General features: G+C 42.8%; 1 protein-coding gene across 1 annotated transcript in view; it reads left to right on the top strand.

Annotated features, from left to right (window-relative positions):
* Positions 1–17,552, top strand: part of TGM3 (transglutaminase 3) — a 42,578-nt gene that overhangs the window by 12,586 nt on the left and 12,440 nt on the right. Inside the window, 5 exon segments of the mRNA NM_001101848.1 lie at positions 485–603; positions 1,957–2,085; positions 5,066–5,243; positions 5,351–5,486; positions 17,230–17,333. Coding sequence (NP_001095318.1) covers positions 485–603; positions 1,957–2,085; positions 5,066–5,243; positions 5,351–5,486; positions 17,230–17,333 — 666 coding nt within the window.

Below are 17,552 nucleotides of genomic sequence, written 5' to 3'. Positions count from 1 at the left end.
GCTAGAAGTCAGAAGCCAGGGGTTTTGGCCCAGCTCTGCCTCTGAACCCACTATGTGAGTCTGGCAGTCTCTCTACCCTTCTGAGCCTCAAATTCCTCACCATTAGATGGACAGCTTGCTATTTCTGGGGCTATTGCAAGGATCTCATGAGTTTTTGAAAACTCTATAGTATGGTGTCATGACTACAGCATCATTCTGCAGCATGGAGACAGCTTGTGCCCGAAGAAGCAAGTTTTTCATTCCCAGAGATCTCATTTTCAGATTCTTAGGTCATCCCAGCTTCTCTTTCAAGTTTATGGTTCTCATGATATGACGTGGAAGCATTTTAGCCCAAGGCTTCATTCCTCAGTGGAGTTGGGGGAAGGGTTGAAGGTGTGGCTTGCTTCAGCCACCATGTGGGTACTCAGGACTGAGAAAAGGACGAGTCTCTATAGTTCTCTGTAAGATTCTATCCCCTGCTATCTGTTTTTTTCTTGTCAAACAGCTGATAGTGTCTTTATGAGTAACCATGCTGAGAGAGAGGAATATGTTCAGGAAGATGCTGGCATCATCTTTGTGGGAAGCACAAATCGAATTAGCATGATTGGCTGGAACTACGGACAGGTAAAAGGGTCATAGAGGCTGGCAGTAATGTCCCTATTCTACCCAAAGAAGCTCCACAGCAGACCCCACAGATAGGTGGCAGTTCCCAAATCTGTCCATTTGCCTGCTTCTTATTTGTTCATCCATTCATTGATGACCTACTATGTGCCAGGGGCCAAGGTACACCTATGGATACAGGAGATGGATACGACATATTTCATGTCTTTGAAGAGGTCACACTTTCATGGGCAAAACAGACACATAACTAAATTGATGCAACAACGTGTTATTGGTACCATGATGCATGAATGAAGATAAGGCCCAGTAGAGACTTGCACAACAGTATAGTTTCTGTTATTCATTCCGCATCATAATGTGATGAAATTTCCTTGGTGTGAGCATTCGACCTTCCAAGGGTCCTATGGTACTATGACATCTGAATCCACAGAATTCCCGAGTTTGCTCAGCTAGCCACATCCAGGGATTCCCTCCATATTTTCTTCTTTCCGGCAGACAAATAAAGTATTTCAATGAAGCACCTTGGATGGAGTGCCATGGATGTCCAGCAGAGGGTGGACAGGTGCACATTCTGCCATGTCCAGATCCCTTTCTGGAGTCAACCAGGGCACATCTGCCATGTATTCTATCTTCAGTATAATGCCATATATTTTATATGTTGAGTTTTAAATGTTGTGTTCTGTGTTAAATTTCATAGAAAAGAAAAAGGGGTGGGGTGGGTGCACTGAGGGGTGGAAGGGAGGATATTTTTGATGGGGTGATCTGGGAGAACCTTGCTTAGAAAGGAACTTAGGATAAGAAACTTAATGGAGACAAGGGAGCTGGATAGATATCTTGGGGAAAGGCATTGGAGGAAGAAAGAACAGCATATATGAAGACTCTAAGGCAAGAAAGAGCTTGGCCTTCTCCATTTTGTGAAAATGGCTTCAAATTCCAATTTTAGTGAGGCACTTTATAATCAGTTCCCCAAAGTCTAAGTGATATGCTAGAGATCAATGTCAGAACTAGATGGAAACTTTGAGATGTGCTCAGCCTGATCTCTTGTTATACAGCTGGTGAAATTAAGGCCCACACAGGTCAAGTGACTGCTCTCGAGTTCGTAACAGTGAGGGAGTCTCATTAAACTTGAGGGGCCTCAGTACAGGGCCTTGTGTACAGCAAGAGGTCTGGATGAGTTCTCAGGGTTAAAGGCCAGGTGGGTGGTTGTTCCTCAGCCTCTCAGTTCTGGGGGCCATGGAGCGGGGGCTGAGATATGGGCAGTGCCCGTGGCTCTTACCAGCATAGCCTCCATGCCCTCAATTAGCCGATACTACTTGCAATTTCTTTCATAGTAACATATGGCCCCATTTTGAACAGTTTGAAGAAGGCATCCTGAACATTTGCCTCTCAGTCCTGGATAACAGTCTGAATTTTCGCCGTGACCCTGCTACGGATGTGGCCCACAGAAACGATCCCAAATATGTTGGCCGGGTTCTCAGTGCAATGGTGAGTGATGAGAAAACCATAATAACTAGTTGTTCCCCTATATCAAACTCAGCTATGGGTTAGGCACAACCACTCATCTTGTTGGTTGATGTCTCACAAAATAAAGTTGGTGGTTATTATATCCCCGTTTTGTACACACAGAGTATGACACACCTCTAAATTAAAGGACTTGCCTGAGATACACAGGAGTGAGTGGCAGAGGCAGAACCAGACCCAGGCTGCCGGCTCCCAAGCCCTTCCCACTGTTTTGTGAGGCCTTCCTCAGATGACAAGGACTTGATCTGTGGGGGTCCACCAGGGCTGGGAGGACACAAACCTGAGACATTACTCCATCCCTGGGGCTCCTGGGGAAGGGGCTATGCTCCTTTGTTCTGACTCATCCCCTCCTCAGCACAGAGGGCTTGAGTGCCAGCAGGGAGGACAGAGGTTGACATGGTCGTCTTCTGGATGGGGAACCTGAAGCCAGGGGGCTGAAGGAAATCACTCACAACTTAGCTTTCGAGTGAGTCCAGCCAGAATAAGGCCTCCAACTGCCCGCCTAGAGCCACCTTCACTCACCCACTCCCTCCACGTGAGAAACCTACCCCACCTATCCAAACACACACATTAGCTGGACACATACACAAGCTGAATGCTGGAGGAATGCTCTCTACTCAGTGGGTAGAAAACATCTCCATCAGAAAAATGTCCAAACAAGGGATAACCTGCTCAAAAGTTAGAAAGCTAAAAGTCAGAGAGTTTTGAACTTTAACCCTCTGAAACTAAATAATTACTCAGAAGTGTCAACTTCTGTGTGTGTGTGATTAATGGACTAGGCATTTCCAGTCTTTTTGGAGCTGGAGAATATCCAAGCTAATGAGCTAGTTACATGGTTAATTGAACGACCTCCTGACTACATGGTAGATATTGGGGGTCATCAGACAGGGCTTCTTAACTTGAACCTGGCAGGACAGGTGTGGGGAGGCACAGAGAGTGTGGAGGCACTGAGGAGACGGTGGGAACCAGGGTGGCAGGAAGAGTCCAGAGAGGGAGTGGACCTGGGCTGAACCTTGGAAACCAAGTGGTCCTAGAAGGGTGGGATTAAAGCCCAGGCCAAGGTCTAGGAAAGCTGGTGTTTAGGCCACTTAGAAAGTTGAGCCTCCTCAGCTCAGGAGAGGGTGGGGGAGGAAGCTGGCCCTAGCAGCTGCTGACTCACTCCAGCCCTCGGGACAAAACACTTGATCTCAGAGCCAGGCTCCTCAGCTGCACCTCCCTGCTCTCTCTCCAGCCCTCCTGGTTGGGCTGGACCACGAGCTAATTATGGCCTGTGTGGGGCTTTGAAACACTCGGCTTTCAGTCAGAGATGAGCCTGTGATTACCACACTGGAGGCTGGAGCACCTGTGACTCAAGAGATGGAGATGGGCCGTGCAGTCTTCCATCTTGAAGGAGCCCCGTGGCCCTGATCCTGTGATTCCAGCCCGGCCATCCTGGAGAGGGTGCAGAGCTTACCCAGCACACAGAGGGGCTGTGAAGGCTGGGTCAGCTGGTCGTGGGCAAGGATCCTTGCATTTCCAGACTGCTGGTTCTCACAGGCCTTGTCTTGTGACCCCCACAGAGTGAGGGAGCAGTTCTCACTGTGACGTAGGGGTAAACGCTAATCAGTTTCATAAGGGCATACTTGCTTCTTCTGTTTCCTGTGTTGGAAGGTGAGCTTGAATGCATCGGCTTGTCAGCAATCACCCAGCTGACAAGCAGCCAGGCTGGGCTCGTGACTCAAGTTTCTCCTTCTTCTTTCTAACTTTTTTTTCTTCTTATTTGGCTGCATTGGGTCTTAGCTGTGGCACACAGTTGTGGATCTTCGTTGCAGTGCACAGATTCTCTCATTGTGGTGCCTGGACCCAGTGCAGCTCACAGGCTTAGTTGGTCTGTGGCACATGAGATCTTAGTTTCCCTGACCAAGGATCAAACCCACATCTTCTGCATTGCAAGGCAGATTATAACCACTGGGCAACCAGGGAAGTCCCTCTTTTAACTTTTTATTATAGAAAAGTTCAGACATTCACAAAAGTAGAGGAAAAAGTAAAGTGAACTTCTGTATGCCTGTCACCGGCTTCATTATACCTACCCAAGGCCAGTCTTGTTTCATTTGTGTCCCCTTCTCCATGGATTATGTGATAAATTCCAGATATCACATCATTTTGTCCCTAAATATTTCAATAGGAGTCTCTAAAAGACTCAGACTAAGAGATTCAGGTCTCTTGATTTCTAGCCTAGTGCTCTTTTCATGTGACTTATTCAAGAATCAAGGGCTTCCCAGGTGACGCAGTGGTAAAGAATCTGCTTGCCAATGCAGGAGAAGCAGGAGACATGGGTTTGATCCCTGGGTCAGGAAGATACCCTGGAGATGGGAATGACAACCCACTCCAGTCTTCTTGCCTGGAAAATCCCATGGACAGAGGAGCCTGGCATGGAATTGCAGAGTCAGATGTGATTGAGCACACACAAAAACACCCAAATACAAGAATCATGCATTAAGCTGAGTGAAATGAATGGATGGATGAAAAGCGGAAGTCCATCTTTATTCTTTTCAAGAATAAGTTAGTTGCTAAAGTTTTAAAGTGATCTTTTTAGAAGACCAGGACACCAAAAGAGAGCTTCAAACTATGGATCTTCAAGTCAGGCGGCAGCAGCCTGCAAGTTCTGGCCAGGAATTGACTGTGAGCTGATTTTCTACCCCTGCTTCATCACTGACAAGCCATGGAGCCTTCATTTTCTCTGTGAGCTGGGAATGACATGTGAATTAGGGGCAAACATGGCCTGTTAAGGAAAGCACTTTCAAATTCATAAACTTCTTGATACCCATTATCACAATTATTATCCAAATTGCCCAGAAAGACACTGAGACTTGAGGGAGTCTCCCTTCTTTAACTCCTTATCTTGCCCCCTGAATTCTGCCTGTCACTCTCTGTGCTGATTCCTTTGGGGTTTATTCCTTCCCAGATCAATGGCAATGATGACAGTGGCGTGATTTCTGGGAACTGGAGCGGTAGCTACACTGGTGGCCGGGATCCTAGGAACTGGAATGGCAGCGTGGAAATCCTCAAGGAGTGGCAAAGATCTGGCTTCAGGCCTGTCCGATATGGCCAGTGCTGGGTCTTTGCTGGAACCCTCAACACAGGTATTCTGGATGAGGTGTGCCTTTGCTGGATGGGTGGGCAGCAGTGGGGTGCCCCCAGGTACTGTCTCCACTGCACCTTGAGTCCTTAGACTGCCCTTGACTTGCAGTGTTGCGATGTTTGGGGATTCCCTCCCGAGTGATCACCAACTTCAACTCAGCTCATGACACAGACCAAAACCTCAGTGTGGATGTCTACTACGACCCCTTGGGACGGCCCATGGACAAAGGCAGTGATAGTGTGTGGTGAGTATCTGATCCTTTCTGAGCACCAATCCGAGCAGCTTCTCCCTAGCTCTCCCCAGCTCCTGGGACCAGCTCCCAACAGGAATCAGGAGGCAAGTACCATGTCAACACATGGTTTAGAATGGAAATGCTGTCATATCTTGGCCTTTTGGCTAAGATTAAGTGTAGAAAGGAAATGCCGAAGCTAGCAAGACCCAAAATAACCCTTCTCAGAGTTCTGCAAATGCTGATGGTCCATTTTATCTTGCCACCAGATGAAAGCTCTGATACCAGTGAAAAATATGATTCCTGGGCTCTGTGAAACTGCCCTGAATTTATAGGGGCCCCTAGACCCTATGATATTTTGGAAGAGAAACATTGAAATCATTGATTTTCTAGTAAGAAGAATAATGTATGTCATTTCGGGCAACCCATATGACTTAACGGGCTTTCTTAAAGAAAAGTGACATATTTTCTCATATATATATATATACATATATATATATATACACTTTCTTTGTACCTTGATTGATAGAATAAAATGTTAGCTTATTCTGGATTTCAACTGAAAATAAGAAACTTTATATGTAACTGGAAATATATATATTTCTAAACCATAAATATGACATGTGCATATATGTGTGTAATATATAATACATGCTAACTGAAAGTAGGTTATCTAAAACTTACAGACAAAAAAAATAAAAATAAAAATAAAACTTACAGACATATGTCTATAACTTTGTATAGCTGCTTATATACATAAAATAGATATGGTTACAGCTATTTAAGGTTATACCATATGACAAGTTATTACCAGATGGCAACCGAAAATAATTGTCTATATGTGTATATACACATAGATGTCTACGTATATAAAGTACTACATGCATATGTCAATAATCCATTGTTTGAATTATATTATATGAAAATAATTATGTCTATATGTGTATATACACATAGATGTCTACGTATATAAAGTACTACATGCATATGTCAATAATTCATTGTTTGAATCCTCAAAGGATATACATATAATAATCATTCACATGCATATACATGGCTAGATAACTTAATAACAGATGTCATCTTTTTTCCAAATGTTCAACTTTGAGATAGTCTGCATAAAAAATTCTTTATTGCTTATTATTCCCAGAATAAGTAGATGCAACTTTACTGAAATGTATTTAGGGTAACTAATAGAATAAAGTCAATGGAATATTAAAATTAACAGAAAGAGATATTAAAACAAATAAACAACAGCCCGTACCAATAATGGCACTGAATACTGTAAGCATCCCCTCCCCTCTGAAGGGAGGGAAGCGTATGTAATTCACCCAAGGTCACATGGATGCTAGTGTTTAATGGGGGAGAGAAAGTTTATTTCAGATGTTTTTCCTTAATCTACACATGCATAATGTTCTCTCTAGTGATGCTGCTACTTACCGTGAGGTTTTGTTTTCCAACTTCTCATAAATGAATGTCTTTTCTTCTCCCTGTTTTTTCCTTTTGTTATTGTATCCAAAATCCCATTGCAACCTTTTCTGATCCTTGGGACAATGCCATTCCTGGCTTTGTCTTCCTTTAGAAAAAGAGATGCTTGTTCCAACAAGATGACTGATTTGAGGGGAAAGGGTGGTCCCCTTAGGCTTAACCCTTCTGTAATTATCCTGCACACTAGGAACTGCAGAGGGGTCAGAAAGCATAAGGCTCAGTCCTTCTGCTGAGAGCATTTCTGGTGCTGTTAGTGCACAAAAAGTGGGGAGGCCATTAGAGGCTATTTAGTGATGCAGTCAGAGAAGGCAATGGCACCCCACTCCAGTACTCTTGCCTGGAAAATCCCATGGACAGAGGAGCCTGGTAGGCTGCAGTCCATGAGGTCGCTAAGAGTCGGACACAACTGAGCGGCTTCACTTTGACTTTTCACTTTCATGCATTGGAGAAGGAAATGGCAACCCACTCTAGTGTTCTTGCCTGGAGAATCCCAGGGACAGGGGAGCCTGGTGGGCTGCCGTCTATGACTGAAGCGACTTAGCAGCAGCAGCAGCAGTGATGCAGTGTGCCAGACAGTTAGTACTGTGGGAACTCAGAGAGGGAGCCATCAAGGAAGACCTCCTGGGAACAGAAAGTTGGGGCCTTTGAGCTGAATTTGGAATTAGACCTGAGATCTCTTGGTTACTGGTTCATGCTACACATTAGCTTCATAATTTATTCTAAATATAATCACCTTGGGGCAAGTCTGGACCCCTGGAGACATTTCTGTTGGCTTCGCTGCAGAGTGTCAGGCCGTAAAACTCTGATTTTTCCTGGGGGTCCCTCATCAGAACCCTCCTCAGAAAGCAGTGGGTGCTGAGCATTCCCCCTCCTCCCCCTTCCCTGTCAACTGTGGGTGGGGAACCAGCACTGGATGGTGTGTACACAGGGATTCCTGAACCCCAGTTCCAGTCCCACCACCATCTAGCTCTAGAACTTGTATAAGCCACTCCATCTTTCTGGCCCCCAGTTTTCCCATCAGTGAAATGTAAATGTTGGCTTGGAACTAGATGTTCGCTTAAGCCTCTTTAACTTTTTGATTCTGTGACTCTTCAGCTCACCCTACTTTTTGAGTTAGAGCTACACCTCCCAAGAGTCACTTCAAAGTGGTTCCTGCCAGGGGTTGGAGGGAATTAGCTCACAAGTCATTTTATGCCTGGAGTGAAATTACTAACCTATGTTTTTTCCTTGCCTATTATTAAAAGGACAGTTTGAGTTTGGACAGAAATTCTTCGATCTGAATCTGTATGTTGCAAACGTTAAAAGCTTTTACAACCTTGTTCAGATTTGCCTAAAGTAATAGAATGTAAGGATCAAGTGAGGTTAAGCACCTGAGAATGCTTAATAATAAAAACAGCAGCAATAATAATTTGCTGAGCAATTGTGCTTCAGGTCCCTTTCTGAATGCCTGCATGTACTCTTCAGAAACAATGAAGTAGGCGCTATTGTGATCACCCCATTTTACAGCTGAGGAACCTGAGACATAGTGTCATTCATTCAAGGGCAGATAACTTGGAAACGATGGAGCCTGGATTTGAACCCAGGCCACTTTGTAAACTATGAAGCACCAGAGAGATGCCAAAGAATGTTATCACTATTCCTGACTGATGTTTGAGAAATCTGACCGCATAACTTGAGATTTTCCAGAATAGGGGTTGGGACAGTGGCTGGACATCAACCAGCTGAAGAATCTGGGTTCTTTGGTTCACACTTAGGTGGCAAATGAAAATTTTCTATGACACTAGATGCTATCTCAGGGTTCAGTGGGGAGAAACGATTTGCCCAAAGTAGAACTGAAATAGTGTCCAAGCTAGAGGTGGACACAGGTATCTGTCAATAAGACTATTCCAGGTCAAAGAGCTTTAAGATCTCTGAGGGATCTTAGAGAGGGACCCACTTATCTCATGCCTGAGAAACCAGAGGCCCAGGGAGAAGCACTGGTAAACAACTGGAGACATTTGGGTGCTCTCAATAAGTGTCTAACTTTATGTAAGTTCCTTAACTTTCTGTACCTCAGTTTCCTGTCTGTAAAATGAAGGGCTAGGTCAGGGGACCTCAGCAATTTCTTCTGGAGCTCTCTTTGAATCACATTATAGCATCCAGTGGGGTCTGGTTTCTTCTAAGCCATTCTGCTCATGCCAGTGGTTTGACTTAAAAGGCACAAGGCTCCGGAGTTTTTACTTCTTTGGAGTCGGGACACTCTGGGAAAAGCTTCTTTATTACGGCTCCCCTCTGTACCACTGTGAAGGAGGTCTCTGAAGCCTGAAAACAAATATTTTAGAAAAGTTTGGCCAACTTTATCTTAATCTTGACATTTCTGGCTTGTTTTCCTGGTTCATTTGACTTGATCCCCCAGTTTCTCAAGTCACAGATTTGACTCTATTTGTAGCCTTTACAGAGCTCCGAGGTGGAAGGCAAATGGTGATTGCTCATTCTTGTGATCAGGGAAGTGGAGTTGGTCAGTACTGGAGAAGAACTGTCATAACCCACACCCTTACATGAGCCCTAACTCCTAAGGCATCTATCTCTCCGTGGCCACCAACCTCCACTACTAGTTAGCCAGTCCCCAAAGTAGCTGGAGCAGCTTGCTTAGACCCACAGCACGGAAACCAAGGCTGCAAGAGTGGCAGGGCTCCGGAACAATTCAATTCAGAGAGCATGATGCATGAATTGCATGTCAAACCCCACACTGGACACTGGGCAGCAAGCGGAGTGAGATACGCGAACCTCACTAGAGGAGTTCCCAGCTGCACAGGAAGCTGGGCGATTGTGGAACAGAAGTTAAATCAGAGACAGCATAGAGGTAGGGTTGGCACTCTCTGAGTGTGTTCAGTTCAGTTCAGTCGCTCAGTTGTGTCCAACTCTTTGCAACCCCATGGGCTGCAGCATGCCAGGCTTCCCTGTCCATCACCAACTCCTGGAGTTTGCCCAAACTCATATCCATTGAGTTGGTGATGCCATCCAACCATCTCATCCTCTGTTGTCCCCTTCTCCTCCTGCCCCCAATCCCTCCCAGCATCAGGGTCTTTTCAAATGAGTCAGCTCTTCACATCAGGTGGCCAAAGTATTGGAGTTTCAGCTTCAACGTCAGCCCTTCCAATGAACACTTACAACTAATCTCCTTTAGGATGGACTGGTTGGATCTCCTTGCAGTCCAAGAGACTCTCAAGAGTCTTCTCCAACACCACAGTTAAAAAGCATCAATTCTTTGGCCCTCAGCTCTCTTTAGAGTCCAACTCTCACATCCATGCACGACTACTGGAAAAACCATAGCCTTGACTAGATGGACCTTCTTGGCAAAGTAATGTCTCTGCTTTTTAATATGCTGTCTAGGTTGGTCATAACTTTCCTTCCAAGGAGTAAGCGTCTTTTAATTTCATGGCTGCAGTCACCATCTGCAGTGATTTTGGAATCCAAAAAAGCAAAGTCAGACACTGATCTTAGTTTTCTGAATATTGAGCTTTAAGCCAACTTTTTCACTCTCCTCTTTCACTTTCATCAAGTGGCTCTTTAGTTCCTCTTCACTTTCTGCCATAAGGGTGGTGTCATCTGCATATCTGAGGTTATTGATATTTCTCCCAGAAATCTTGATTCCATCTTGTGCTTCTTCTAGCCCAGCGTTTCTCATGATTACTCTGTATATAAGTTAAATAAGCAAGGTGACAATATACAGCCTTGACGTACTCCTTTTCCTATTTGGAACCAGTCTGTTGTTCCATGTCTAGTTCTAACTGTTGCTTCCTGACTTGCATACATATTTCTCAGGAAGCAGGTCAGGTGGTCTGGTATTCCCATCTCTTTCAGAATTTTCCACAGTTTGTGGTGATCCACACAGTCAAAGGCTTTGGCATAGTCAATAAAGCAGAAGTAAATGTTTTTCTGGAACTCTCTTGCTTTTTCGATGATCCAGCAGATGTTGGCAATTTGATCTCTGGTTCCTCTGCCTTTTCTAAAACCACCTTGAACATCTGGAAGTTCATGGTTCACATATTGCTGAAGCCTGGCTTGGAGAATTTTGAGCATTACTTTACTAATGTGTGAGATGAGAGCAAGTGTGTGGTAGATTGAAGATTCTTTGGCATTGCCTTTCTTTGGGATTGGAATGAAAACTGACCTTTTCCAGTCCTGTAGCCACTGCTGAGTTTTCCAAATTTGCTGGCATATTGAGTGCAGCACTTTCACAGCATCATCTTTTAGGATTTGAAATAGCTCAACTGGAATTCCATCACCTCTACTAGCTTTGTTTGTAGTGATGCTTCCTAAGGCCCACTTGACCTCACAATCCAGGATGTCTGGTTCTAGGTGAGTGATCACACCATCATGATTATCTGGGTCATGAAGATCTTTTTTGTACAGTTTTCCTGTATATTGTTGCTGCTGCTGCTGCTAAGTCGCTTCAGTCATGGCCGACTCTGTGCGACCCCATAGACAGTAGCCCACCAGGCCCCGCCGTCCCTGGGATTCTCCAGGCAAGAATACCAGAGTGGGTTGCCATTTCCTCCTCCAATGCATGAAAGTGAAAAGTGAAAGGGAAGTCGCTCAGTCGTGTCCGACTCTTGGCGACCCCATGGACTGCAGCCTACCAGGCTCCTCCGTCCATGGGATTTTCCAGGCAAGAGTACTGGAGTGGGGTGCCATTGCCTTCTCCCATGTGTATTCTTGCTACCTCTTCTTAATATCTTCTGCTTCTGTTAGGTCCATACCATTTCTGTCCTTTATTGAGCCCATCTTTGCATGAAATGTTCCCTTGGCATCTCTAATTTTCTTGAGTATGTTAGGACAAGATTTTTTGAAGGAGTTAGTATCTGAACTGCATTTGGAAAGACAAATAAGCTTTTATCAGTGTAAGGGGTGGAAATCTGGGTCACTTCTAGAGAGGGTCCCCTAACCCCATGAATTCAAATGTCAGCATAACTCAGTTGCTGTCTCTAGGGACAGTGGTTTAGAAACTTCAAAGGTCGAATTAGAATTGATTTGAATGGAGGAGCAAGGAGGGGCAGGGATCAGCTTCTTGTAAAATAAATGCTTCAGTCTGCGCTTCTATGTGCTCTTACTGGGGAAACCCTCAAGACAGGAGCGGAACCCAAGGTTGGGAGGTAGAAAAGAGTGTGACACACAACCAGAAACAAACCAGCACATGCTTGATGATGCACTTGAAAGGCACATACACCCAAGTAAGTGTGAGCAAAGTGCTGGCTTTCAAACAAGGGAGGAACCAGGATGTGCTTATTATCTACTTTGTCTTAAATTCTTGCCTTGCAAATAAATATTCAAACATAGCCACTCACCTGTATATCTTAACCAACTCACCCTTCTCCTAAGGTTCTCTGCCAGAAACAAAATGAATCTGAAATTTGATTTTTTTCTTCCTCAAAATGTTTTCTCTTCCTCTCTTGCCCTCTTACCCTTCTAAGATCATCTTCCCACACTCCTCCTGCTTTCTCCTGGGTAAAATATAACCGACAAAAAATATAACCCACCAAAAAGATTTTGTGGGTCTGCTTGGAGATAATTTTTTTGATGACTTTTTTCTCCTACAACTGTAGGAAATCTCACAAAACATATAAAGAAGTAAAAATCATCTATAATCCTATTGTTCACATACTTTAAATATTTGATAGTTTTCTATGCAATCTTTTATGAGTTGTTGTTTTTATAGAATTGGGATCATGCATTTTATAAGACTTGGGCACAAGGCGGAGCATGTAATAGACACATCCTGCTTTTCCCCATACTTGGAAACTAACCACTTCATAGTTTTAAATCATGTGTTTTTGACTAAACAGGGTATTATGAACATTTTCCCAATGTCATTAATCTTCAAAAATAAGATTTTTAAATGTATTATATTCCATTGAATGTTAAAAGCCATTATCTCTTTTCCCACTATAATGGTAAACTGTTTCCTATTCCTTATGTTACCTATCTATTCCCCCTTTTTTTCCTACTTTAAATAACACTGTAACAGGCATTGTTATATGGAAATCTTGAGCATGTCAGTGATTAGCCCTATGAGAAAGATTCCTAGAAATGTATATCCTAGGTTAGAGAATGAACATTTTAAATGCTTATGAACCTATTGCTATTGCCTTCCAGAAATTTTGTAATGAGCTATGTTTCATTACAGTAGTGAGTAAGGGATTGCTTTCTTCCCACTCCTATCATTGGTTGATTTTTTTTCATTATCTGTTCACCTCTCAAGGCCTTATCCCTTCTGTCTTGTTTTAGAACTGACTTTTTAGCTCTTCCCCTTTTCCCTGGAGAATCTAGCAGGGTCATAGTGCACCTGATAAGTACTTAGGAAGCACTTCTAACTCCTGACAACTGTATAGTGTAGAACTCTGGATCTGGTCCCTACGGAAAGGCTTGCAAGTTTCATTTTACAACATGTAAAATGCAAACAGTTTTCCCTGATTATAAAACAATAAAAAATAAATTAATGGGGGTCATAGTAATACAGCTACCCAAAGAAAACACTAATAATATTATGAGTTAGAGCCTTCCAGACATTCATGCTGTTTATACTCACACACATCAGATATATGTGTGTTGAGTAATCATTACCCAAATGGGACCAAATTAAATGGTCTGTTTTACAACATTTAATATCTTCCTGTATCAATAAATTAAAATTTAGAGATAATGTTTGGCAGTTAAAAGCATGGACATTGCAGCCCTTCTGCCTGGGTTAAAATCCCATTCTGCCTATTTACTGACTTTGAGACCTTAAACAAGTCACTTCACTTCTCTATGCCTCAGTTTCCATAATTGTTGAAAGAGGATAACACTTATTCTTATCTTCCCTTATAAGAACACTGTGAAGATTAAGATATAACACAGACACTTAGTATTATTCTGTGTTGACACTTAACTGTGTTAGCGATTAGTGTTTATATAATACACGTATTTTAAAATATTCGTTTATTTTGTAATTAGAGGTTCCCAGGTGGCGCTAGTGGTAAAGAACTGCCTGCCAATGCAGAAGACTTCAGAGATGTGGGTTCAATCCCTGGGTTGGAAAAATCCCCTGGAGGAGGGCATAGCAACACACTCCAGTATTCTTGCCTGGAAAATCCCATGGACAGAAGAGCCTGGTGGGCTAAACTCCATGGGGTCACACAGAGTCAGACACGACTGAAACAACCTAACACACATATTTTGTAATTACAGAATTATAGAAGTAATAAGTAATTTTCATTATAGAAAATGAAAACATTGCAGAAATAAATAATGTACAACTTAGTTCATATGCACCGAAATCTGTCCATATGCATAATACTTACACCAAACCATTACTTAAACTGTGGTTATCTAAGATAATGGAATTACGGGGGACTTCCACTACTTTTTTTATGATGACTTTTTTTTTCATAATTGTAAGAAATCTCAATAATATATATTTTCTAAATCAAAATAGGTTCATCATATCAGTATATATTTTTATAAGCTTATGCATACACATACATGCTCTTGTAATTTTTCTTACTTGGTGATATAATTTAGACATCTTTCTATGTAAATGCTAGATTGATTTTGCTCATTCTTTTGGACGGCTGCATGATATTCCTTTGGATGGTTATGTCACAATTTATCTAACCATCTCCTTATTGGTAAACTTCTCCTCCATTATTTTTGCTATTACAAACAATGTTTCAGTGAACATTTTTCCGTGTACATCCATGTGCATGTATCTGAGGGTTTTTATAGGAGAAACTTCTAGAAGTGGAATTACTGGTTCAGTGGGTATGTAGATTTTTAAAGATTTTTCACACTGATTACCAAATTGCCTTTCACAAATGTCATACACATTTAAACTCCCACCAGTAGCGTATGACAGTGCTTGTTTTCCCACACAGCAATGGGTATCATCCTATGCCTTCATCTTTGTCAGTCTCATAGGTATGATAATATCTCTTTGTCATTATAATTTTTTATTGGAGGATAAATGCTCTACAATGTTATCTTGTTTTCTGCCATACAACAACACAAATCAGCCTTAATTTTCTTTTCATTGTGGTGGAGCTAAAACTATTTTCATATGTTTAGTGATCATTTTTATTGCTTATGAAAACTGCCTGCGCATTGCCCATTACTGGCATGCTTGACTTCTTCTGTGTCCTGTTGTTGTTTAGTTCCTAACTTTTTTGTGACACCAAGGACCGCAGCCAACCAGATTCCTCTGTCCATGGGATTTCCCAGGCAAGAATACTGGAGTAGTTGCCATTTCCTTCTCCAGGGGATCTTCTTTACCCAGGGATCAAACCTGTGTCTCTTGCATTGCAGATAGGAGAATCTGGCTTTATCACTGAGCCACCTGGGAACAGGTTCTTTTGTATCTTATTGATTTGTAAATACTTTATAATATTCTTTATAGTAAGTGTCTGGTATACATGTTGCATATATTTTCCCTATTTTATTGATTTTTTCAACCTTTTTTCCTCTCTCTTCTTCAGACTGGATAATTTATACTGATCTGTCTTCAAGTTTACTCTTTCCTCTGTTATCTCTGTTCTGCTAGTAAGCCATCCATTGAATTAATTTCAGGTGTTTTTTTCCAGTTAACATTTTCCATTTGGTTATTTTTCTATATTTTCTATTTTTTTGCTAAGAGGTTCCCTCTTTTCATTTGTTATGAGCATATTTTCCTTTATTCCATTGATCATAATTATCATAGCTGCTTTAAAGTTTTATTCTTTATTTATTCTAACATCTGGATTATCTAAGGGTTAATTTCTGTTGATTGTCTTTTGCTTTGAGGATAAGTGACATTTTTCTGGTTCTTTGGATGTTCATTAATTGGGGATTGTATCCTGGTCATTGGCTGTCTTGATTCTGCATTTTGTCTTAGGAGCCTACCTGGGGTAGACTCAAACTGCAAACTCTGTCTCACCTGTGGTAGGCAGCAGCTCAAGTTTCAGTTCATTCTTAAAACTTTTATCTGGACTGTTTGTGGTTTGCCTTGTATATGCCTAGCTCAGGGGTCACCCAGAAGCTTAGGTGGAGTTAATATACAAATCTAGGTTCCGCTTTCTGACTCTCCTTTCCAAGACTTCTGCCACACTCTCTAGTGATTCTAGTTAACCCAGGGTTTGTTTCTTAACTCCTCAGGTCAGAAAGATGTGGACTGTCTGTTGGAATTTTTACTGCCCTGCTCTGTACATCTACTGCAGCTTGTCCTTGGGAGCAAGGTCACCAAAGCACAACTTCCTCCATGCTAGTCTCTTCCTCAAAGTTTGACACCCTTCCAAAATCCTCCTACTCTGTCTACTCTCTGATAGTTATCTTTTGTCAGTGTGTTGTTTTTGCATAAGAGACTATCCATTCATTATGAGTTTATTCTTCTATGCTGGACACAGAACGATAGTCTCTTTGTTTACTTGGTATATGAAAGCTTAATATTTTTACCTAGTCATATGTATCATTCTGAAGTTGGTTCTCTGCTTAAAACTATCTTTTCCACCTCATGAATATAAAAAAAAAATGTTTTTCAAGTTGAATAGAACTTGAATTTATGTCAGACTTACATTTTCTTCCAAGTTGGACCCAACACTGCCAATGCTAATGTAGTTGTTGTGGGATTGGAGAGGAGGAGAATAGAGGGCAGAATAAAGAATGAAGAAAGCTCTGGATAACTGTTTACACCTGGTGAGGGAGGGGACCAATGACTGAGAACATGCAGATTGGGAGATGGGGGGGCTCCACTGATGAATATTTTAGGACTGGTGTGTGCATTCTTTTATCCAGATCTCAACTGCAGGGCTCTGTGGCTCTTAGCCAGACCTGTTAATCTTGCTGCACCCCATTCATTTTCACCCCACATGAAATACAGTAGTGTACCCCAACAGGATGCACAAGAGAAAGCTGTGTGGGTTTGCTCACTGGGTCTTGGCTCTAACCTAGATCCACTCTGCTTCTCAGAAAGGCAGGAGAACATGGTGATTTCGGAGTTAGGCATATCTGGGGCCACACTTTGACTTTGCATTGTTAGCTGCTTGGCTTCTCTGAGCCTCAGTTTCCCCTTTTATGAGATGAGCATAAAAAGAGTACCCCCTTAACCGTGCTGTGAGAATTTAAGGAGACGGTGCTCGCGGAGGTCTAGCACAATAGCTGGCCCAGAGTAAACTCACTTGAGTGCGAGGGCGCTGCACCGTCAGGTCAGAGGTGTGGCGCTTCACCGTTCCTCTGCTGAGCGGCCTTGGCCACGCTCTGCAGCCTGTGGTTCTGTCTGCAGGAATTTCCACGTCTGGAATGAAGCCTGGTTTGTGCGGTCTGACCTGGGCCCTTCGTACAATGGATGGCAGGTTCTGGACGCCACCCCTCAGGAGAGAAGCCAAGGTAACCAATCCTCTGTCAGCCTGCTGGTGCCCCCCTTCTCTGGGTTTGGCTCTAAGTCATGACCTCTCAATCTTTACAATGGTGGGAAGCGGCACAGCAAGATCACCTAAATCTTCTCTGCCTTTGGGGGCACAGAGAGGGATTAAAACAAAAGTATTTTCAAAGTAGATTTTCCTCTTAATTGGCTTGGTTCAGGCTGCTGTTTAAATGACTGACATC

Source organism: Bos taurus, chromosome 13 (genome assembly GCF_002263795.3).
Source record: "Bos taurus isolate L1 Dominette 01449 registration number 42190680 breed Hereford chromosome 13, ARS-UCD2.0, whole genome shotgun sequence".
Classification (NCBI taxonomy): Eukaryota; Metazoa; Chordata; class Mammalia; order Artiodactyla; family Bovidae; genus Bos; species Bos taurus.
The sequence above is the reverse complement of the archived record's forward strand: the minus strand, read 5'-3'. Positions and strand labels throughout refer to the sequence as shown.